Source organism: Protopterus annectens, chromosome 2.part1 (assembly GCF_019279795.1).
Source record: "Protopterus annectens isolate FY-2018-M chromosome 2.part1, PAN1.0, whole genome shotgun sequence".
NCBI lineage: Eukaryota > Metazoa > Chordata > Ceratodontiformes > Protopteridae > Protopterus > Protopterus annectens.
Genome location: NC_056729.1, coordinates 1,715,450,968 through 1,715,476,176, shown reverse-complemented (window position 1 = coordinate 1,715,476,176; position 25,209 = coordinate 1,715,450,968). Strand labels below are relative to the sequence as shown.

The following is a 25,209-nucleotide window of genomic DNA, read 5'->3' as shown; positions in this document are numbered from 1 at the left end:
TATGACCCTCTCTGCACCAACAATAGTTTCCTCAATCATACCAGTTACTTCTCCACAAACAGTTGGTCAGCCGACCGCAGTGCCAAAGGTCAAATCCTTACCCAGGACTAGGTACTCTCCATCTACTGACCCTTTTTATGGTCAGCAGCTGAGTCCCTTCATTGAACATCCAGAATCACCCTCTGGGATGTCTGTCTGTTCCATCAGGATTCTTTTGGAGCTTGATGTAGTTAGGTTAGTGGATCAGTTCTTAGCAGAGACCTCCCTCCCATCCGGAGCAGAGATCTACCCTCGAAGGACTCCAACTTATCTTCCTCCTTCAGCCTCTCCACAGGTCTTGGAGACCTAGACTTCGATGCTGCTACTGGTGTTAACTACTTTGGTGCCAATGGTGGACCTCACCTTGGTTCCAGAGCCAACTTTGTGGTCCTCAGTTCAGTCGGAGCTGACCCACCCTCAGGACCATGACTTGGCTGCCGGCTCTGGGATCCCTAGTTCGGCACCAATTTTTTCTACGACACCATCTGTTTTCATGTGCTTTAACAGTCCCAAGCCGTCTTGGGGCTCCTGGTCTGCGGGTGGGGTTATCTGAGCAGGATGCAACTCCGGTTCCGAGGTAGTCTTTCTCAGTTCTAGTCTCCCATCCCTCTTCAGGCAGGCCTACCTTTTCAGATTATGGAGAGGCTTCTTGCCTCGGCATACTCACAGTTGGCACCATCTTTGTCGGAGTGCTAAATCTATGTATCCTCTGGCTCGCAACTGTCACAACCTGCTACATCTGGACAGCGGGCACAAGAGCAGCAAGATATTTGCTGCAGGGTACCCTCTCTTCGGAGTCGTCCTCAGACGTTCCTCCTGAGGATCCACCCTGCAAGAGGGTTTTGTAAGAGGAAGCACTTAGGTTCTCCAGAAGAATCTCTCACTGAGGATGCAGACTGTGATGAAGGGGAAGGGTCCCCATGTCACCCCCTGAAGATGTCTACTTCAGAGGCGTCCTGGAAATCTTGGAACAGTGGAGTGATTGGAAGCCCAACAACCCTACCTCTGAGGAATTTGTTTTCTTGTAGGCTTTTCATGCCTGACCTCCTCCTTCCTGGGTCACCACACCTGCTGATGAATTGGTCAAACTCATCATGCAGCATGCTTGGAAGGCCTCTGACACTATAGAGCCATTTCCTTGGAGACCAGACAAAATTCTTGCTGCACCAGAAGACAAACACTGCAGTGGTGGTGCTGCGATAGCATTGTCACCTCACAGTTAGACGTTGCCCGTTCGATTCTCAGTTAGAGCGTCTTCTGTGTGGCAACATGCCTGAATGGGCGTTCCTTCGTTGAAGGTTGTGCGTTAGGCGCGGCAAGCCAGCATGTAAAAATCTACTGCGAATCATTAGCGGACTGGAGTTCTGCTGTGGCGACCCCTAACTGGGAAAAGCTGAAAGACACAAACAAACCAGAAGACCAAACCCCACTGGTCCAAAGGTTTAGTAGTAGATGCTATGGTGGTGGTGGCTACCACAAAGAAGGAACTTGCAGAGGACAGTCCTGCTGTCTTTTCTTCAAACAGCCTTGGATGATCAACGGATTCAGGAAGCGGGTCTGTGCTTCAGTGACCTTTGGCATACGGTCATTGAATTTCTTGCCACATTTCACCAAAGTGACCTGATTACTGAGCTCTCTGGGACCTTGGCAGGAGCAGTGTCTAATGAGGTATGTAATAAGTTTGCCTCCCAGCTTGCCACCCTAGAATTGATATTGAACTTGTCCATGCGGCATTGCACACAGCTGAAGGGACGGCCAGGGCAGTGGGCAACAGGCATTGCCATTAGGTGTTATACCTGGATGTGCTTATGTGACTTTGCGGACCCTTTCAAGTCTTTCCTTTGTCAGAGCTCCGGTTGATGCTACCTCGTTGTTTGGCCCGAAAGTTAGACACACATTAGCAAGGTGTGAGAAGGACGGAAAGACCCTTTCTACTGTGGACATGTGTTTTTCCACTCCTCAATGACCTTATTCCGGGAATCAGAGGAGTGGAAATATGTGCTTCAGCAAGTCACAAGGGCCTTTTCGGGACACACGTGGCAGAGGGGGCCCTCGTAATCAGGGCTCCAGAGATTCTTTCTCTGAATAACCCTACCAACGCTCTTGAGCAGCGGCCCAATTGCTTACCTCTTGAAGCAGTCTGGGGAAGGTTCTCTCTGCATCACTTAGCCTGGCACTCAATAACATCAGATTCCTGGGGGCAGACCTTAATTACCAGAGGTTACCATATCCCTTTGAATTTCATCCCAAGACCACAAAGACGAATTCCCAATGTTCCACCCAGTCCGAGGGTTACAGCAGCACTAGAAATCCAAAATCTGCTTCAAAAGAGTCATCCAAGCAGTCCCACCGGACCAAATAGGATCCGGATTTTACTCAAGATTCTTTTTAGTGCCATAAAAGACGGGACTGGAGGCCAATTGTAGGCCTCAGTGTTTTGAACAAGTTTGTTTGAGAGACAAAATTACCGATGGTCACGGTACAGTCAATCCTTCCTTTTCTGGAAAAAGAGGAGTGGATGTACTTTATAGATCTTCAGGATGCATATTACCACATAAAAATGGACAAGTACTCCAGTAGATACTGCCGCTTCTGGCTGGGGACCAGTCATTACTAATTTTGAATACTGCCCTTTGGTCTCACCACAGCCCCCAGGGTGTTCATCAAATGCAGTGGTAGCAGCTCACCTAAGGCTGAAAGGATTCCGCATGCTTCTGTGTTCAGATGACTGGCTCTTCACCGCCCCCACCAGACATCTATTGATTCATGCCTTGGACTCTGTTTTAAAGCTGTTGGAGTCCTTGGGCATTTCAATAAACAACGAAAAGTCAAAACTATCCCCCACCCAAGGCATAGAATTAATCGGAGCAACTTTCAACACAAAATTCTGCATGGCTGCTCTGCCTCTCCACAGACTGCAAAGGTTGAGGGTCACAGCTTCAAGTGATACTCTCTCAAGACAAAATCCAAGCTCATTCAATCTTACAACTTCTGTGGTCTATGGCAGCCACAATCACACTAGTTCCTCTGGTGTGGTACCACACAAGGCTGCTTCAATGGCTCCTAGCATCACAGTGGTCTCTGTTAACACACCCGAGCTCCTACCCAATCTGCATACCCAACCGATGCAAGCAAGACCTATATTGGTGGATGAAGCCAAAAGAGGAATTATGGAGTCCACCCTTTTCACCCTTCCACCCCAAGGCCATAGTGACCACGGATGCATCCCTGATGGGTGGGGGGCATTAGCAGGGAAAGACGGTCCAAGGCACTTAGTACCCCTTAGAGGCCAATCTGCATATCTGCTTCCTGGAGATAAGGGCTGTGCTCTTAGTGTTTCAAGCATTTCAATCTGCCCTCCCTTCGGGGACGATTGCTACCCAGTCAGACAGCATGTCAGTGGTCTGGTACATGAACAAACAGGGAGGAACCAGATCCTACCCTTTATGTTGGGAACCCCTAAGAATGTGGCAGTGGGTGATGACCTCCAACCGTTTTCTGATAGCAACACACATTCCGAGGTATTCCATTGTGATAGCAGACAAACTGACACATACATGCTCCTGCGTCACGAGTGGTCTCTCAATCCCAATGTGACGAAGAAGATCTTTCGTCGATGGGGTCAGCCTTGCTGCAACCTGTTTACCTCTCCCATGAACCACAAATGCAGCAGCTACTTCGCCCTGTTCCCCCTCAGGGGGAGACCCTGAAAGATGCTGTCCTACACGATTGGCCCCGTGCTGCTTTACGCCTTTCCACCATTCCCTCCAATTCCTCAGTTTTTGAAGAAAGCCCGTTTGCGAACCAATGTAATCCTTATTGCACTTTATTGGCCCCGTCAAGTCTGGTTCCCCTTTCTCTGGCCTCATCCAGTCCATCGCCCATGGACTTTGGATCCAACTCCAGACCTGTTGTCTCATCTGCAGGGACTGATCCATCCCTATCTAGAAAGTCTCAAGCTGACTGCTTGGTACCTCCACTTCCAGTGATTGCCAGGCAGAATAATCTATCCTCCCCAGTACAAAAGACTGTTTCTGGCTTTTCATAAACCATTCACCAGGAAACTTTACCTCAGTAAATGGAACAGATTTGTACTTTGGTCTCATGAAGAAGGAACTGACCCATTTTCAGCCTCACTTGGTAAGGTACTAAAATACTTAACCCTATTCCAAATGGGAGCCTCAGCTTTGACCGAGGTCGTCTAGCTGCTATTTCAAATTTTCATGATGGCTTCAATGACCTTTCCATAACGTCTCATCGCCTCTGCAAAACCTTCCTAAAGGGTGTTTTACATTTGAAACCACCTTTTGAAGAACCCATCTAACCTTGGAATTTAACTCTAGTCTTGCAAAGCTTGGTCTGTCAGCCGTTCAAGTCAGCAGTCTCCTGTGAGATCAGATTTTTTATCCTGGAAGACCCTATTGTCCTGGAAGACCCTATTCCTGGTGGCCATCACATCAGCCAGTAGAATATCAGAATTGCAAGCTGTGTGTGTGAAATGTCCATATATCATTTTTCATGAAGAGCGAGTATCACTTAGATAGAAATAACCCCTCCTTTATACCCAAATAATTCTTCTTTCGGCTTTTCCCGGTTAGGGGTTGCCACAGCAGATCACCTGTCTGCTCATGATTGGCAGTGGAGTTTTATAGTGTCGAGTTGCCAGCCCGGCGCCCAACCTTCCAGAGAAGGCGCACACATGCACGCACTCACACCTAGGGCCAATTTAGAGTGTCCAATCCACCTACAGCATGTCTTTGGGATGTGGGAGAAAACCGGCGCACCCGGAGAAAACCCACATAACCACAAGGAGGACATGCAGACCCCGCACAGAAGGCACCCCAGCCGAGGATCGAACCGGAGAATTCTACCCAAAGTAATATCAGACTTAAATATTAATCAATCCATAGACCTTCCAGTTTTCTTCCCAAACTTTTCAAACAAAGGAGAATATTGTTTCCAGTTGTTGGATGTACACAGACAATTATGTTGTTACATGGGTAGAACAAAATCGTTTAGGAAGTCAGACAAACTGTTCCTGTACTTTTCAAGTACTCGACTGGACAAACCAGTTTCCAAAGTTACTTTAGCAAAATAGTTGAGAGATTGCGTCACCTTTGTTTATGCTCAAAATAAACTGAAACTGTCAACTAAGGTCAAGGCTCATTCTGCTCGCTCAGTTTCCACTTCAATAGCCTTTTATACTAGAGCTTCTGTGGATGACATTTGCTCAGTGACCACCTGGGCTATCACTCATATCTTTATCACTCATTACAAATTGGAAATGGTCTCCAGGGGAAGAGCATCCTTTGGCTCTATGGTGCTCAGGAACATCCTTCCGTAGGGCCACCTGGGACATAAAGTAGCTAGGGACTGTGTCCCAACTATCTCGAATGAATGAAGATTGACAACATCAGGTAAAGAAGTTATGTTCTTACCATAATGTTCCATCTGTGTTGTCGATCTTCATTCATTCATTCTTGACATCCCACCTTCCAATGCCCTCCAAAGACTCCTGGAGGTTCGGATTTAGGCCTGGCTCATAGTAGGGCTGTTGCTCAGACAAATCTTACATATTTTGTTTCTATGGGCAAAACTCGATCTGAAGACAAGAGAGGCACTATGGGTAGCCTTAGCTCGAGTGTTTCTGACTACTGTGAGCTTGATACAATGGCCAAGTTTGTTCCGAGGATGGAACTAAAACCCAACACTCAAGAATGAATGAAGATAGACAACCCTTATTAATGCCTGGTAGTGAAGATCATGTCTAACATGCAGTATAAAATGTTTGGCCTCATCCCACTTGACTACCCTTCCAGCCATAGTTATTTGCTCCCAATGCATTGATTCTGTTGAGAATTTTCTACAATAAATTCCAACCCCTCTTGTCAGTGTTCTATACTCCAACTTGAAAATAGTCTCTTATTGGTAAAATCTCCATTCCTAAGTTAGGTAACTTCTTTTTATTGTAAGAACTAAGCAAACTTAGGATTGTAGATTTTATCAATAGAGATGATTTTCATGTTGGAGTATAGAACATAGGCAAGAGGGGTTGGAATTTATTGTAGAGAATTCTCAATAGAACCAATGTATTGGGAGCAAATAACTATGGCTGGAAGGGTAGTCAAATGGGATGAGGCCAAACATATTTTACACTGCATGTTAGAGATGGTCTTCACTACCATGCATTAATAAGAGTTCAGGCAAAGAAAAATGGATTAAAAGAGAGATAAGTTAAAGACCAGCTCTGGTTGAACGTTTTAGTTGTCTAGAACAGAAGTTGCTATTAAAAAGAGATAATTAGTAGGGCATATAAAACATTGCTTGATAACTGTAAGAATCAATCCAAAGAGCTTAGAAAAAAATGAGAAGAGATACTGGAATGGCAATTTACAAAAGAACAGTAGGAAGACATCTGTATGGTTCCCAAGTAAGCAACAAAGTACACAATGTTTAGGATTTTTGCATGAAAGTGTTTGCATAACTAATTTTATATCCCATGCATTGTTCAGTGAATTTTTCCACTGCTAGATTATTTTGGTATGATGTGGAACAGGTACAGTAGGCTCCCTGTTATCTAGCCTCCTCTTTAACAGTCCATCAAATGTCTGCCATAGCTCTAGCAAAAGACAACAGAGAACAACACTTCTGCCTCCTCTGGGCTAAATGATGACAGACATTTGAGTTTTAGACCTCATATTCATTTCTAAGATGCATACTAATACAAATCATGTTATTCTAGCCAATTTATAACCTATAAATGCTATTTTGTATGCATTTTCTGATTAACCAGCCATTCATTTATCCAGCCTAAGGTCCACTCCCAGTAAGACCGGATAAAAGGCTTTCTATTGGGATAGAGATGTTTTTTTTGTATGTGTTGTTTTTGCTTTTGTGTTTTAGGGAGGAGATTGCATTGAGTTAGCAAGTTTTAAAAACTCCTTACTGAGTACTTAGAAATGTTAGAAGAGCAAATAGACAGTAGTGGCTGGAATTTAGTGGTGAACGTTATCAAGGGAACCATGGTACTGAAAGGAAATAACTTCTTCTTTCGGCTGCTCCTGTCAGGGGTCGCCACAGCAGATCAACTGTGTCCATTTCTTCCTGTCCTCTGCATCTTACTCTGTCACACCAACCACCTGCATGTCTTCTCTCACCACATCCATAAACCTTATCTTAGGCATTCCTCATTTCCTCTTACCTGGCAGCTTCATCCTTAGCATCTTTTTCCCAATATACTCTGCATCCCTCCTCAGAACATCACCAGACCAATGTAATCTTGCCTCTGTGGCTTGGTCCCCAAACCTTCCAACCTGGGCTGACCCTCTAATATACTTATTCCTAATTCTGTCCATCCTCGTTACACCCAGTGCAAATCTTAACATCTTCAACTCTGCCACGTCAAGCTCTGACTCCTGCCTTTTTTTCAGTGCCACTGTCTCCAACCCATATAACATAGCTGGTCTCACTACCCTCTTGTAGACCTTCCCTTTCGCTCTTACTGGTACTCGTCTGTCACAAATCACTCCTGACACTCTCTTCTCCACCCTGTCTGTACTCTCTTCTTCACCTCTCTTCCACACTCACCAGTACTCTGAACTGTTGATCCCAAGTATTTAAACTCATCCACCTTTGCCACCTCTACTCCCTGCATTCTCACCATTCCTCTATCCTCCCTCTCATTCACACACACACATTCTGTCTTAGTCCTGCTGACCTTCATTCCTCTTCTCTCTAGAGCATATCTCCACCTCTCCAGGGTCTCCTCCACCTGTTCCCTACTCTCACTACAGATCACAATGTCATCTGCAAACATCATAGTCCACGGGGACTCCTGTCTGATCTCTTCTGTCAACCTGTCCATCACCATTACAAATAAGAAAGGGCTCAGAGCTGAACCTTGATGTAATCCCACCTCCACCTTAAACGCATCCGTCACTCCCAACGCAGACCTCACCGCTGTCACACTACCCTCGTACATATCCTGTACCACTCTTACGTACTTCTCTGACACTCCCGACTTCCTCATACAGTACCACAACTCCTCTCTAGGCTCCCTGTCATATGCTTTCTCTAAATCCACAAAGACACAATGCAACTCCTTCTGACATTCTCTGTACTTCTCCATCAACTCTCTCAAAGCAAACATTGCATCTGCAGTGCTCTTTCCTGGCATGAAACCATACTGCTGATCACTAATCATCACCTCCATTCTTAACCTAGCTTTCACTACTCTTTCATATAACTTCATGCTGTGACTGATCAATTTAATCCCTTTGTAGTTACTACAGCTCTGCACATCACCGTTATTCTTAAAAATCGGTACCGAAACACTTTTTCTCCTTTCCTCAGGCATCCTCTCACTTTCCAAGATTTCATTAAACAGTCTAGTTAAAAACTCCACTGCCATTTCACCTAAACACGTCCATGCTTCCACAGGTATGTCATCTGGACCAACAGCCTTTCCGTTCTTCATCCTCTTCATAGCTATCCTTACTTCCTCCTTGCTAATCCATTGTACTTCATGATTCACTATCCGCACTTCATCCAACCTTCTCTCCCTCTCATTCTCTTCATTCATCAACCCCTCAAAGTACTCTTTCCATCTGCTCAACACACTCTCCTCGCTTGTATGTTTCCCTCATTATCCTTTATCACCCTTACCTGCTGCACATCTTTACTAGCTCGGTCCCTCTCTCTAGCCAATCAGTACAGGTCCTTTTCGCCCTCTATGTGTCCAACCTTGTATACAACTCGTCATATGCCTTATCCTTAGCCTTCGCCACCTCTCTCTTTGCCATGCACCTCATCTCCTTATACTCTCTGAGGGGAAATAACTATGGCTGGAATTCAAAGTCAAGTCAAAGAAAACTTTGTCATTCAGAATTATACAACGGTGTTGTTGAACGAAATTGCAATGCTTCACTCTCAATGCAGGAAACAGTTGCACATATATATATATATATATATATATATATATATATATATATATAAATAGAAAAAAGTTAATAAAATATCACAGGAGAAATTTAATAAGTAGCAATTAGTAAGTAAAGTAGGACAGCAGTGACCCACACCCATCCCAGAACAGGAGACAAGAAAGAGAAGGAACAAATGTGAAGGTAATATTGTCAAAGTAAAATTAAAGCAATAGCAGCATATCTATGATTAGATTGAATTAGTGCACATTTTGTATATTGCACTTTACAGTCCTTCAGTGTGGTATGTGAGTTACCTTAGTATTCCACTTGGTTATTGCACGTCCATAAAATAAGCCACTTGATAGGCTAGTTATGTAACAGAAGTGGTTGAGTGTTTCAACAGACTCATGGTTCGTTTTTCCCAAAAGTTCAACAGTCTAATTGGCAGCAGAAAGAAACTGTTTAGTCTGGTGGTCTTACAGTGTGAGCTTCTGTATCTCCTGCCTGAGGAGAGGCAAGTGTACTGAGCATTGGCAGGATGCATTGGATCACTGAAAATCTTTTTGGCCCTGTTGATACACTGGCATTTGTACAGATTTTCCAGAGGTGTAAGGGAGGTGCCAGTGATCCCTTCTGCTGACCTTACAACTCTCTTGAGAGCCTTCTGATCCTGATTACAGTTCCCATACCAGACTGTAATGCTGTTGGTCAGGACACTTGGGAATAGTGCCCCTATAAAAAGTCTGAAGTATGGAGCTTGGTAGTTTTGCCTTCTTAAGTTTCCTTAGAAAGTGCAAGCATTGCTGAGCTTTTTTGACTGTGCTGGAAACATGGACTAACCAGGCTAAGTTCTCTGTGATATGAACACCCAAGAACTTTGAACTCTAGACCCTTTCCACTGTCCTCCCTTTCATCACTAGAGGTTTATGTGGTACTTCAGATCTTCTGAAATCAACAATCAACTCTTTTGCCTTGCTGACATTCAGTGCTAGATTGTTGTCACACCAGACAAGTAGTTGATGAATCTTGTTCCTGTAGACTGCCTCCGCTCCATATTTGACCAGGCCTATAACAGTGGTGTCATCCGCAAATTTGATCATCCTGTTCGTCTCCTGTCTGGTCAGCAGAGTGAAAAGGTCAGGGCTGAAGACACATCTCTGCAGTACTCTTGTGTTCAGGATGTTATTTCCGGAGCGGTCATCTTCCACACAAACCTTCTGAGGCATTTCAGTAAGAAAGCTCAGAATCCAGTTGCGTAAACAAGAGCAAGCATATATGCCCAGTTGAAGTAGCGTCAATATCAGATTCTGAGGGATGACAATGTTGAAGGCAAGAATTAGAGTGGATTGAGGCAAAACGGGTATTTGCACTACAGATTTGACACTGCTTTTCCTGCCAGGGGTTGAGGGACAATATATGTTAAAAAAAAAAAAAAAAAAAATGGATTAATAGGGGAACTGTAAGTGATAGACCAGCCCGGGTAGAATTTAGTCATGTCTAGAGCAGCAGAAGCTGCCATTAAAATAGGGATAATTGAGATGGCATAAAAATATTACAGTATAGCTATAACCATCAGACCGAGAAAGTTAGAACCATCAGACCGAGAAAGTTAGAACCATCAGACCGAGAAAGTTAGAACTATCAGACCGAGAAAGTTAGAAAAGGTTAGAAGGTAGTCTGGCGCTTACGGAGAACAGTGTGAGGACATCTGTATGACTCTGAGCTATGTGAAAAGGCACAAGGTTTAGATTTGGAAGTGTATACAGTAGGTATTTCTATACCACAAGCAGTCATTGATGTTTTTTCCTGCTGTAAATAGTAAATGCTGGCAGTGTGATGGAAAAGAGAGAGGTAACTGGAAATAAATTTTTTGGAATTGTAAAAAATTAGCAAATTTTACAAATTCCCTGCAACATAATGTGTCTGAAATGTTGTGGTAGCAAATTGCTTTAGCTATAGGTTCATAGATTTGTACTATGTTAACTGCCCTTGTGGATCATTTTAAGCCTAGCCAATTACCGCATGTGAGAATCAAACCCTGCAGCTTGAATCTGTAAGTTAAATGCCATAACCACTATGCCTGACTCCCTTATTCTTTTGAGTTTGGATATGAGATGGGAATTGCCTAGGTATAGTAATGCTTTGCAAAATTTAATGCTGCTGGTGGCCTAAAAAGCAATTAGTAGAAAATCTAAATCTAAGTTAACTTTAAATGAAGCTTTGAATATTGTAAATTAAGTGAAAAGAATTGGGAGTGGAATGTTTATAAAAGAGCAGGGACAGATTACATTGAAGTAAATGGAATTTATAGGAGCAATATGTGCAGAATAATACTGAAGAGCAGGAATGAAATGTAAGGGAAGGCAGGACGTGAGCAGTTAAATAATGGAGTCAGTTTTTAAACAGAAAACGTGTGTAATGGATGAAGCTAATGAAAAATCTTTAAAATGTTTTTTATTACACACTTATGTTTACCTATGTCATTCTACAAAATGTGTGAAATTAGTAAAGGTGTGGTATTTTGATAGGTTTAGTCAGATGGGCTGTTCTATAAATTGGATGAGATGTGTGTCCTACAAGCTGTTATATTGTCATTTCTGAAAAGTCCCAAGAAGTTAAGATTGAAGACGTGCAGTATTCTTATGTTTTTTGTATTTTGAGGTGTATGTGATCTTTGTAGCAGCATATGGAATTTTCTGAGAAATTTTTCCTCCCCTGCATCATCCTTGGGCCATTTTACCAAGTGACCCACATCCATGGCTTGTCTGCCAGCTCTCCAGTTCTCCCTGACTTTCCTTAGATGCCACTGACTCTAGTCATGGAGCCTGGGGGTGTCCTTTGGGGGTTTGGCCACTATCTTCCACCCCTATCCTATCGATACCAGCCCTACCCTGGTATTTCGCGACTACCATGCTGGGAGGTGGGAGTATGTTTGAGGAGTAGTCATGTGTAGGGAACGTGAATTGCATCACCCCTTCTCCACCTCAGCTCACCATTTTCATGACCCTTTCCCCTCCGTAGACTCCACTCCCAGCAAGACATCACCAGTCCCCACCAGGGATTGTAACAGGTAACTTCCACATAACCACCAATCCCCCAGGATGGACACACCCATCCCTCAGTACCATTCTGTCTGTCGCCTGAGCCACTGATTGACCCTGTATTGGCTGGGTTGTAGTGAAAGGTTTAACAAATAAAAAATAAGCGAAATGGAGCAAAAAGTGTTGGCCATAAATAAGTAGTAAATCAGTCTTAACTGTCATTGTCAAGATAGCACTCAAAAGGGTGACAATCCTCTATGAATCATTGTATGAGATATTCTTCAAATCTGTACGAAATTTGTGCACCATAGACTCTTAGCCCCATTCTGCCACTTGCCCTTCCCCAGAAGGGGTCCTTCTCTAAGTTTCTCGCCTACCCCAAAGAACAAAGTGAAGAGCTTACTCCACCTTTTAGGAAACTTTTCTGTAGCAAATTTAATGCTGTTGGAAAAAACATCCTTTGTGCCTTTTGTAAAGGTTGGCTAGAGGGAAGCAGAAAATATTCAGGAAATACCTAATAAAGCTGTACAAGGAAAACCACGTTCTCCTTCAGAAGTGTAAAATGTCTTCAGTCAAAAAAATATATATACTCCATACAAACATGCAAAAAGCTGTTACGATTGTAGACAATAGCTCTTTCAGAAACTATGGCAAAGAACTGTACTAGAGCCTTGCTGTTATCCCCCCGTCAAACACACACACCATAAATGACTACTAATAATGCCGCCCAGCAGTATTAAATGTGCATCTGACCGCAGGACCTAACTGGTACTCACCCATCCTGTGATGATCACTCCCCCTAACAGCTATCAAATGTGCATCTGACCTGCTGGAACTGACTGGTACACTCACGTCCTGTGATGATCATTGCCACCCAGCAGTATCAAATGTGCCATCTGACCTGCAGGAACTGACTGGTACACACGTCCTGTGATGATCACTGCCCCTAACAGCTATCAAATGTGCATCTGACCTGCTGGAACTGACTGGTACACTCACGTCCTGTGATGATCACTGCCCCTAACAGCTATCAAATGTGCATCTGACCTGCTGGAACTTACTGGTACACACGTCCTGTGATGATCACTGCCCCTAACAGCTATCAAATGTGCATCTGACCTGCTGGAACTGACTGGTACACTCACGTCCTGTGATGATCACTGCCCCTAACAGCTATCAAATGTGCCATCTGACCTGCTGGAACTGACTGGTACACACGTCCTGTGATGATCACTGCCCCTAACAGCTATCAAATGTGCATCTGACCTGCTGGAACTGACTGGTACACTCACGTCCTGTGATGATCACTGCCCCTAACAGCTATCAAATGTGCATCTGACCTGCTGGAACTGACTGGTACACTCACGTCCTGTGATGATCACTGCCCCTAACAGCTATCAAATGTGCATCTGACCTGCTGGAACTGACTGGTACACTCACGTCCTGTGATGATCACTGCCCCTAACAGCTATCAAATGTGCATCTGACCTGCTGGAACTGAATGGTACACACGTCCTGTGATGATCACTGCCCCTAACAGCTATCAAATGTGCATCTGACCTGCTGGAACTGACTGGTACACTCACGTCCTGTGATGATCACTGCCCCTAACAGCTATCAAATGTGCCATCTGACCTGCAGGAACGGACTGGTATACACGTCCTGTGATGATCAGTGCCCCTAACAGCTATCAAATGTTCTTCTGACCTGCTAGAACTGACTGGTACACACATGTCCTGTGATGATCACACCTCCTAACAGCTATCAAATGTTCTCCTGATCTGCTGCTGGAACTGACTGGTACACACACGTCCTGTGATGATCACTGCCCCCTAACAGCTACCAAATGTGCATCTGACCTGCTGGAACTGACTGGCACACGCACGTCCTGTGATGGTCACCGGCCTTAACAGCTATTAAATGTGCATCTGCCCTGCAGGAACTGACTGGTGTACATACGTCCTGTGATGATCACTGCCCTAACAGCTATTATAGAGCTGCCCAGCCTGTTAAAGTACAACCAACTATTAATGGCTCATAAAGTACTTAATCAACCAGATAATACACCTGCTCTTAAAAATATTATTTACCTCCACTGTAACTTTAGACCACTTTGCTCATCAAATAGATTGGTAGTCCAAACTGTTAAATCCAAAGACTTTGCCGGAGACTCTGTTTGCCAATTTTGTGTCTGAAGCAGTATTTTAATTCTCATTGGCTATGTTCTTGCTCTAAACCTGACTAAATCTTTGGAAATACGTGTGTACTAATACTATCCAAGCTGTTATTTTAAGTGTGCTCCACCATAAATTTGTTAGATTGTGTAACTCAAATGTCTAATCTGAGTCTGTAAACTTTGCTATATGTGTATTTTTGTCATATTTGCTTTTGTAATTACCTTTGGAGCTTTTCTCACCGGACCTCCACTGAAAATGGACATGTATCCAGTCGGACTGTCCCAGTCAACAAATGTAAAATAAATAAATATGCATCTGACCTGCAGGGACTGACTGGTATACACACGTCCTGTGATGATCACTGCTCCTAACAGCAGTCAAATGTGCATCTGACCTGCTGGGACTGAATGGTACACATATGTCCTGTGATGATCACTCCCCCTAACAGCTAATAAATGTTCTCCTGACCTGCTGGAACTGACTGGTACACACATGTCCTGTGATGACCACTCCCACTAACAGATTGCACTGAGGGCAGCAGCCCACTTTGGCCAACTCTAGCCATGGCTACATTTATTTATTTTACATTTATTGATCAGGATAGTCAGACTGTTTTAGTGCCCTTTTTCAACGGAGGCATGGGGAGAAGAGCTCCACAGTACAATTAAGCAAAAATTATAGAAATTGACTTAATATATAGTAACAATACAGTAAAAATTACAGGATTGTAGTAGAGGATAAAAAATATACAATAGAGTAAACGAGCAGCTGTTCTTTTAGATAAAAGTTAAAAAGTCAGTAAGAAATGCATTTAGTAGAAGATATTTACAGGAGGCTTTACATTTGGTGTTGACTGTCCTCATGTTACCTTGTAGTAAACAGTGTTTCGAGTCGTTTGTGTGTCTGCCTGGAATTCCTTATTTATGTCTTGTTGAAGAAAGTCTCTAAATGAAGTAATAGGTTTGGTGTATTAAAGTTCATCTTGCCAAGTGAGCACTTTCCTGAAAAGACATTTAGTCCAAATTGCTACATCCATTTTTTAAAGATGTGGAGACTCTGGAGTTGTATACATGCAACAGGTAAGCCCACTAGACGCATGCAATCCTTTTCAGGGGTCACCCAGAAGCATTATCTGGTCAGAATTGCTTTCAAAACCTAACTGCATTTACTTATTGCCGATACTGATGTTTATAGTACATCATTCTCAGAGATACAGTCAAGGACAGGAGGACTATGGCTGACCAAGTTCGCAGAGTACTGCAAACTGGGGGCTATAATTGACTCTTCAGCTGATACAGACATCCTCCAGAAGGGTCTCACTGAGACTGATACATGGTGTCAAAATCATGGCCTCAAGCTAAATGCCATAAAGTGCATAGTCATCCCCTTTGGAAAAAACAAAGTACTCGCGAACTACCCCATACGTGGTAGTCCCCTAAATACAGAAAATGTAGTAAGGGATCTGGAGACCCAAGTAGATAATAATTTCTCCTTTGATAATCATATTGCCAAGGTGGCTAGAAAATCCTTCTATGTGGCCCACCTAATCACAAAAGGGTTCGCATCTAGAACAAAAGAGGTTATTGTGCCCTCTATTCATCAGACTCATCATAGAATACAACGCCCCATTTGGGATGTACCTTACAAGACACCTGCAACAGCTGGAAAGACCACAGAAGTACCTCACCAAGAGGATTACTGGCCTCAAACAGATGCCCTATGCAGCCTGACTGAAGAAACTCAAGCTGTACTCTGTTGCATACCGCTTACTCAGAGGTGATCTCTGCCTGACATACAAGGCCATGTCTAACCCAGAATTGATGGACATGCTCCACCTCAAAAATAACAAATCCCCAAGAGCCACACGCTCTAGGGATATAAACCTCACCACAGTGATAAGTAGGACATGCTGGAGGGATAGATTCCTGTCCCAGAGACTCCCCATGCTTTGGAACAGGATTCCAATCTACATTAGGCAGATCCCCTCACTAACGCTCTTCAAGAGAAACCTTGACAAGTGGATGGGAAACAGAAAATTTACCCCGGGGATCACTGCAGTGGCTCTGCTGGACAGATGCACAGGGTACTAATGGCTCTGCTGGACAGAGGCACAAGGAACTAATCTAAAGGGGCGGTGAAAGCCAAGACATTCTGGCTAGGCTTATAGATGCCCTCGGGCAGAAAGCCTAGTACTTAACTATGAACCTATAATACGCACTTTGTATTAATGCCAGGCGAAAGCCTCGCTATTCTAATACCAGAAATGCCTATATAATGTCAATATCGCTACCTTTGTTGTTTATTTGTATCACTTTGTACTTATTAGCAATTCACCAAATTTGCTGATTTTTATATGAATACACCCCTATGTTTATGTTATTGTGGAGCTTTTCTCCCTTGGCCTCCACCGAAAATGGGTTAGTAAAGGTCCAGTGGACTACCTCTGTAAACAAATGCAAAATAAATGGGGCAGGAAGGAATCAGTTCCTGTAACCTTGAAAACAGGAGTCAGCTTGTTGATGGTTTAGGGCCTTAATCTCCTTGGTTAACTGCCAGACATGTTTAACGTTAGAGCAGAGGGAAGTACAATAAGTCTTATCTTGCATGGGGTTATGGGATGCTTTGATCCTCCATGGGGTTATGGGCTGCTTTGCTTCAGCAAAGTCTTTTTATATGCATTTTGTTGACTGTTCGTGACAAAACTGTGTTAAGCAAGGCAGACTTTCATATCATCGCACCTAACCTTTCAAAAGATCAAAATACCTATGTATGTGTATCAATTCTGGGGTATGTTTTCAGAATATAAAATGTATTTTTAAAAAGTCTGTTGAGCTTTGTGTAATCAGCAGTGTAGGCTTGATTTTTTTCTTGCTTTTATCGAATATGTGCGTAATTCTTCCTCCATCATTCTTCGTATATATAATGTATCATTTGTTCAACTTGAACATTAGTAAAATATTAGTGTTCAGGTTCTTGTGTGCACAAGCACTTTATACTAATATCACAGTTCTTTACTTATGCATATGAGTGTTGCCTTCACTGCAGCATGCTTGCAGGGTCACTTGGATATGGTACCTCATTACGGATATAAGATGATGTTGGTAAGGCTGATATTTTTGTTTACCATTTTCTTTACTGGTCATAATGTTTGTAGAAACTGACCTGTATGCTGTACCTGGAATAAATATTATATAAATGGCATGATGCTGTTATAGTATACGTAATGCATAATGCAGAACTCTACCTCTGTATTTCTACAGTGAATGTAATAAACACCACAGACACAGCAACATTCAGGGAGGAAAGGGTCACTAGATTTTGTTAGTCACAACTGTGTGGCAGAATGATGTTGGTCATGTCATCTGCCGTCTATGCTTCAAGATCTGTTAACTCCGTAGGTCTCAGCAGCGCCTACTTCATCTATAAACCTAATAGAAATATTGGCAAACTCCTTTACAGTTACTCTGTAGCTAATGCCTGGAATAAACTCCTTTCAACTATCAGATCTATCACTAACCCAAAGTCCTTTAAAACAACCTTGAAGGAAAACCTGTATAATTTTTGGACCTGCCTATGTAATGACCCTACTTAACTTCCATAGTACAACTGTCTTTCTTTCTCTTCGAACCATTTGAACATGTTTCCCCTCCTTACAACTTTGCTACCATCTCTTCCACTTCTCCCTGCTGCTGTTTTATACTGTGCAAACAGTTTTGGTGCTCCTTAATATTATGCTAACATTTTTCTGATACTTTTAGCTTACTAATCTGATGTCTGGCCACTGTTCTTTTTTATCCTTTTATATATTATATGCCCCTAATCTTTTGCATCTTCTGTAAGATTCCACTTGCCTGTCACCTTTTATAATATTTTCCTGCATTCTTTGTACAAAACTGACTGTACCCTATTTAAGGTGTATATATTTGTACTTTTTATTTTCTTGACTGCTGTTATATGTATACTTTCTCAGACATGTTTTTGAACTTTGTACTGTGTTATGCCTAGCTTACATATAATCTGCTCATCTGTATATTTTAGCATGTAACAGATCTCTTTCAACTTGTTCTTCTGTTTGGAGCTTTTCTACTCTGGTCTCTGCTGAAAAAAAGCTGTTCCCAGTCAGACTAACCCTGTTACCAAATGTCAAATAAAAATAAACTTGCACTTCAAACTCAGTAGTAAAGTGTAGGATGATTCCACGGTGCTGTAGTCTGGTGTAGGATGATTCCGCAATGCTGTAGTCTGGTGTAGGATGATTCCGCAATGCTGTAGTCTGGTGTAGGATGATTCCGCAATGCTGTAGTCTGGTGTAGGATGATTCCGCAATGCTGTAGTCTGGTGTAGGATGATTCCGCAATGCTGTAGTCTGGTGTAGGATGATTCCGCAATGCTGTAGTCTGGTGTAGGATGATTCCGCAATGCTGTAGTCGGGTGTAGGATGATTCCGCAATGCTGTAGTCTGGTGTAGGATGATTCCGCAATGCTGTAGTCTGGTGTAGGATGATTCCGCAATGCTGTAGTCTGGTGTAGGATGATTCCGCAATGCTGTAGTCTGGTGTAGGATGTTTCCGCAATGCTGTAGTCTGGTGTCGGATGATTCCGCAATGCTGTAGTCTGGTGTCGGATGATTCCGCAATGCTGTAGTCTGGTGTCGGATGATTCCGCAATGCTGTAGTCTGGTGTCGGATGATTCCGCAATGCTGTAGTCTGGTGTCGGATGATTCCGCAATGCTGTAGTCTGGTGTAGGATGATTCCGCAATGCTGTAGTCTGGTGTAGGATGATTCCGCAATGCTGTAGTCTGGTGTAGGATGATTCCGCAATGCTGTAGTCTGGTGTAGGATGATTCCGCAATGCTGTAGTCTGGTGTAGGATGATTCCGCAATGCTGTAGTCTGGTGTAGGATGATTCTGCAATGCTGTAGTCTGGTGTAGGATGATTCCGCAATGCTGTAGTCTGGTGTAGGATGATTCCGCAATGCTGTAGTCTGGTGTAGGATGATTCCGCAATGCTGTAGTCTGGTGTAGGATGTTTCCGCAATGCTGTAGTCTGGTGTCGGATGATTCCGCAATGCTGTAGTCTGGTGTCGGATGATTCCGCAATGCTGTAGTCTGGTGTCGGATGATTCCGCAATGCTGTAGTCTGGTGTAGAATGATTCCGCAATGCTGTAGTCTGGTGTAGGATGATTCCGCAATGCTGTAGTCTGGTGTAGGATGATTCCGCAATGCTGTAGTCTGGTGTAGGATGAATCCACAATGCTGTAGTCTGGTGTAGCAGGATTCCACGGTGCTGTAGTCTGGTGTAGCAGGATTCCACGGTGCTGTAGTCTGGTGTAGCAGGATTCCACGGTGCTGTAGTCTGGTGTAGCAGGATTCCACGGTGCTGTAGTCTGGTGTAGCAGGATTCCACGGTGCTGTAGTCTGATGTAGCAGGATTCCACGGTGCTGTAGTCTGGTGTTGCAGGATTCCACGGTGCTGTAGTCTGGTGTAGCAGGATTCCACAATCCTGTAGTCTGGTGTAGCAGGATTTCCATGGTGATGTAGTCTAAATAGTTTTCATTAGCAGACAGTATTTAAGTGAATCTTTTAATGTCTAAGTATGGACTTCCAGTTCAGTTTGGCCATTGGCCTTTATAAAATTTTGCAAGTCGTTTGACTTCTGTTTTCAGGCCATATATACATTGAAAACTGCAATTGCAGAAGTTTGTTCCATTCTGTTCATTAGCAAGACTGTTTACCTTGAACAATCATATATTATATTTGTTGAACTACCCTTTTTATTTCAGGTGTTCAGAGGGATGAAGGCTGGAATACTGTGCCGATGTCAAAGAACAGCAGAGTCATAGACCCTACAAAGTTCCTTAAAATCTCCAAGGTAAAGCTGGATTTAGCATCACTGTTGTAATGCAAATTATAAACTTTTAACATCACCTGCTAGGAGCTGAACAGCACAATAATGTACTTTCTTTTCTGAAGTGATTTTTAACAGAGAATGACTGTTCATCTTTGAATACTACATGTGCAGAACTACTGCAGTTTCATAGACATGCTCTGCTTCACATGAATTAGCAGCCTATTACAAAGACGCAGCCATCACTGGGTGACAAATCTGTCCCTCCAGCACATCCTGTTCAAGTTGCAAACCACATTTAGGTCCTTGGTAACTGTAGTCCCATTTGATTTACGGATGTGCAGCAAATTCATTAGGTTTGGGCAAGAGATTGCTCGTAAGCCAGTCATAAGTCTCCTGTAAGACGTCTGTACGATGCGAAGTATAACAATAAGGACTTTAGTTGGTCTGTGTAAGACATTTGCTGGAGTTCCTTGATCTTCTACGTTGGAAACCTCTGAGGTCTCTCCAATTGCTTCAGGTGCTTTGTACAGTACGTGCCGAAAGGGATATTATACTCTATTGTGGGCCTGATTAGTGATGAGTATAGAGGGGTTATAACCTCCTTTCCTCTAGAGGAGATGCCATTGCTAATCAAGTGTGCTACGTAGAAAGCCTTCCTTACAACAGTAGACATATGGTGGTCAAAGTTAAGGCCACAATCTACTTGTGATCCCAAAACTCAACACTTTGTAGGTACATGCGGTATTTTTATTAATTTGATAGTATGAAGGGACATTGCTTTTACCAAAGGGAATTATGATTCATTTATTTGCATTCAGTTTGAGACCATGACTAAGACGGTCTTTGGTCTGCGTAAGACCCTCCTGAAGTATGCTAACATTATTTGGGGATTCATTAATTACACCCAGTTTGCAGTCATCTGCAGACTTGTTCAGCCATAGCCCCTTAGTTTTGGCCTGAACTTCTGAGAATTATATACCAAACAGTAGAGGACCCCGCACTGCCCCTTGTGGGCACCCCATTGATGGCAAGTCTGCTAGCTGATTTGGAGTCACTGACTTTGATAGTGTATGAGTGGTTTGTGAGCCACCTGGCAACCCATCTTACAACAAAGGGGTTTACATTCAGTTTGCTAAGTTTATTAGTAATGTCTGAGTGGGGGATTGTGTCAAAGGCCTTTGCCAAGTTGAGGTATGCTGTGTCCACAGATTTGCCCTAGTCAGTGGCTCTGGTCACATTTTCAAAGAAATGGATTTGCCCTTGACAAAGCTGAATTAGGTCAGATCCGGGGTTTGGAGGTTACCTATAGAGGTCCATGTTGATATGTTCCATGGCTTTACAGATCAGGCTGGTCAGACTTATAGGTCTATAATTCCTGGGGTCCATTGCTAAGCCACCTTTGTAGAGGGGAATAACTGTTTCTGTTCTCCATTCCACAGGAACAAAGCTTGTGGTTAGGCTGTGATTGAATAGGGTACTTAATGGTGATGCTAGTTCATGTTTCTGTTTGTTTAGAAGACAGCCTGGGATGCTGTCTGGTCCCATAGAGATTGTGATGTGATGATGTGAATCTTGCCTTTATTCTCACTGATGGGTCGGATCTGTCTTGGCCATTTCACAAACTCAAGGTTTTCAGCAAAGCTCGTGGGCCCTTTTTTACCCATAATGCAACCCCCTAGTTACCTCAGAGCTCATTTGCTGTGCAGCGAACAGGTTGAATGTAGCTCTGGGCTAAGTGTTTAATCTTTTTCTTCCTTATATTCTACCAGAACTGTAAGCAACTATCTTTATTTTGAAATAATTGTTTTTTACTTGTTGCAACTGTTGTTACCCTTTCTTATCTCTGTAGTAGTAGTTAGCGTCTTTTTAAGTTAGAGTACATATAACGAATGTCTGTTTCAGTTAGAGGGTGTTCTAACCATTTAATTCTCTTAAATAATATTTTATTTTACTCATAAAGACTACTTGGTTCCCTTTTCTTCCCTCTTTAGTAGCAGTTAATGTCAATTTAAGTTAGAGGATGTCTAACGAGCATCTGATGTTAAGTTGTCAATCTCGCCTTCATTCTTGCTGGATGGGTTCGGAGCCAAACCTCGGCTCCGACTCGGCCACTTACTAAAGTTCGAGAGCTAATTTTACCGGATCGAGGCAACCTTATATCCCCATAATGCTGGGCGATAACTACCCAGATCTCGTTTGCCGCTTTAGCCAGCGAGGTGCGTTTTACCGGCTCTTGGTAAGTGTTGGGAATTATATATATATTTAGTTACCTTCCTGCTTAGTTTTTCCATCCCCTTCTTGGTTTAGCTTAACTGAACAGTTATTTTCAAACTTTTCCCCGTTAGCGCTAATTTTTTCCCTTATCCCGAATTATTCTTCCTCCCCCCTAGTTAGGCCTTAGGCCTGCTCCCTTTCCTGATAGGGATTCTGTGTTGTGTTTGTACACTGTATCCCTCCTTTTCCTTAGTTTTTGTGTGGATTGGGCGCGTGTTGTGTGTGTGTGAGTTTTTTTCTTACATTGTGCCCTTTCTCTTCGACAGCTATGTTGAAGGACACAAAGGTCTCGGGCTTCAAGAAGTGTGACTCGTGCTGTCAGAAGATGCCTTTGACAGACGGTCACACTTCTTGTGTTTACTGCCTGGGACCCCTGCACCTGCAGGACTCTTGTTCCATGTGCCATGCATTCAGCCCAAGAGTCCTGCAGGAGCGCAGGAACAAATTAATCTTAAGGGGCTTATTAAAGCCCGAGGGCTCCCCGACTAAGTCTGTGTCAGGGAAGCCTTCGAAGCCAGCCAAGCCGTCAGCTCCAAGTTCCAAGCCTTCGGCTGGTGGCTCACTAACTGTGGCAATATCGGCTCCGGCTGGAGCCGATACATCTGAGTCACAGCTTCCACCATCGGCTCCGATACCTCCAGACCTTAACCCTCACGGTCGGCTCCGGCTCCTTTGGCTCCATACGTCTCCAGGAGAAGGTCCAGGTCCCCATCTTTGGAGTCGATCCATTCGGTTCCAGGGTCACCCTTGCTGTTGGAGCGAAGCCATTGGAGCCGTTCTGCTCGGTCTTCCAGACTTTCCAACCATGACCTTGAGAGAGTGGTCAGTAGACTATTAAAGTCTCAGGCACTGGCCCAAATGCTTCATAGCCCGTCTCATCAGACAGCGGCTATTTCAACTCCACCTACTATTCCTCCTTCGACTCTCCCCCAGAGTTCGGAGCCAGAGCTCCTCTGAGCCATGACTGTTGTGGTGTCGGAGCCGATACCTCACCCTTCGGCTCCGTCGTCCTCTGCTCCAATCTCCTCCTTGATGCCTTCGTTGGAGGGATCCAGGGGTCTGGTCTCTCTCGCCGGCTCCGAGGGGGCGAGTGGCATCGGACCCTTGTCCGACCCCGTTCTCCCTCTCGGAGCGTCGGCGTTGGTGAGCTCGGCCCCGACATCGGCTTCGGAGCCGTCCCTGTCGGTGCGGCCCGGGGTTCCTAGTTCTTCGGAGCGGGAGCCCTCTGGCCTGTCTGACCGTTCGAAGTGATGAGGAGCGTACTAGCCCCAGTGCATAGTCAACGGTCAGTTCCATCAGCTCCTCCCACTATGGTGCCTGCTGATGTCTCTTCCCACTCTCTTGCTCCCAGACCCAGAGATCCAACGCCTCAGGTTTCCCCACTGGGAATATCTTCCTCTTCCAAGGCTTTTCCTGATCCGTCAGGTGAACCTCCGCGCAAGAGGACATGTAAGAGGAAGCATGTGGACTCCCCTGAGTCCATCACATCCGATACCAACTTGGATGAGTCGGAAGGATCCCCAAGGTCCCCCTCTGAGGATGTCTCTTTTTCAGACATCCTTGAAATCCTGAAACAGAGGGGGAACTGGTCTTCCCTTAATCCTTCCGAGGACGAGTCGATTTACCTGGAGGCGTTTGGTTCTCGACCCTCCACCTCCTGGATGTCTCCGCCTTTCGACCCCCTTATGGATGTTGTGGCACGGAAGGCGTGGACGGCTCCGGATTCTGTGGAACCCACCCCACGGAGGCCTTCCAAATTTATAACGGCTCCAGCTGATAGACAATTTTTATCAAAAGGTGTCCCGGTTGATGCCATGGTGGTGGCTGCAGCCACCAAGAAGGAACTAGCCGATCCTTCAGAGCCTGTCCATCCTCCTAACAAGGATTCTAGGACTATGGATAGGTACGGCAAGCGGATTTTTTCTTCAGCGACTGCATGGCAAAGGTCGCTGAATTATTTGTCACTTCACCCGCCTTCACAGAGGTGTTCTCAAAGAGTTGGGTGAAGTTTTACAGGATCCGTCAGCTGCTGGGTCCCAAGATAAAATCAACTCACAGCTAGGAACCCTAAACTCCATTGTTAACTCCTCCATGCGGCTCATTTCCTATGCAGCCGATGGAGCGAGTAGGGCCGCAGGCACAGGTGTGGCCTTAAGGTGTCACGCCTGGATGCGGCTTTGTAATTTTGCAGACCCCTTCAAGGCGTCCTTCACTAACTCCCCCTTTGATGGTTCGGCGTTGTTCGGGCCTCAAGTGAAAGACACCTTGACCAGATGCGAGCAAGATGGCAAGACTCTTTCTGCCGTAAGAGTCCGTTTCTCCACCCCTTCCAGACCATATCCTAAGGGTCAAAAGGGTGGAAAAATGTGGTTCCGCAAATCACAAGGAGTCACGCCTGATGCAAGAGGTCAGTTTACCCCCAGAGGCAGAGGGGGTAACAACAACAGATGCCACCCAAGAGGCAGAGGGGGTCCGCAGAATCAGGGTAACAGAGAGTCTCTCTCTGACAAACCCTTCCAACATCCCTGAGATGTTGCCCGACTGTCCACCTTCGGAGGCAGTCGGGGGAAGATTATCGCTGTACCCAAAAGCCTGGCTCTCCCTCACTTTAGACAAATGGGTACAGTCGGTTATATCTGAGGGTTACAAAATTCCCTTTATCCAAACCCCAACTCAACAAAAGGGAACCCTTCCAGACGTTCCACCCAGTCTGAAGGAACAAGCAGTGCTAGAAATTTCAAAACTACTAGCAAAAAGAGCCATCCAGCCAGTCCCAGCAGACCAAATAGGATCCGGAGTCTACTCACAGTTCTTTTTGGTACCAAAAAAAACAGGGGACTGGAGACCGATATTAGATCTCAGCAAACTAAACAAGTTTGTAAAAAAGACAAGATTCCGGATGG

The 25,209-nt window shown here is 44.3% G+C and overlaps 1 protein-coding gene across 7 annotated transcripts in view; it reads left to right on the top strand.

Moving 5' to 3' along the window:
• Nucleotides 1-25,209, top strand: part of EIF4G3 (eukaryotic translation initiation factor 4 gamma 3) — a 3,593,176-nt gene that overhangs the window by 2,726,812 nt on the left and 841,155 nt on the right. For all 7 annotated transcript variants that reach the window (XM_044063163.1, XM_044063168.1, XM_044063165.1 and 4 more), the window contains one exon: nt 19,965-20,053. In XM_044063163.1, the coding sequence (XP_043919098.1) occupies nt 19,965-20,053 (89 nt within the window). The remainder of the gene's footprint in view (nt 1-19,964; nt 20,054-25,209) is intronic.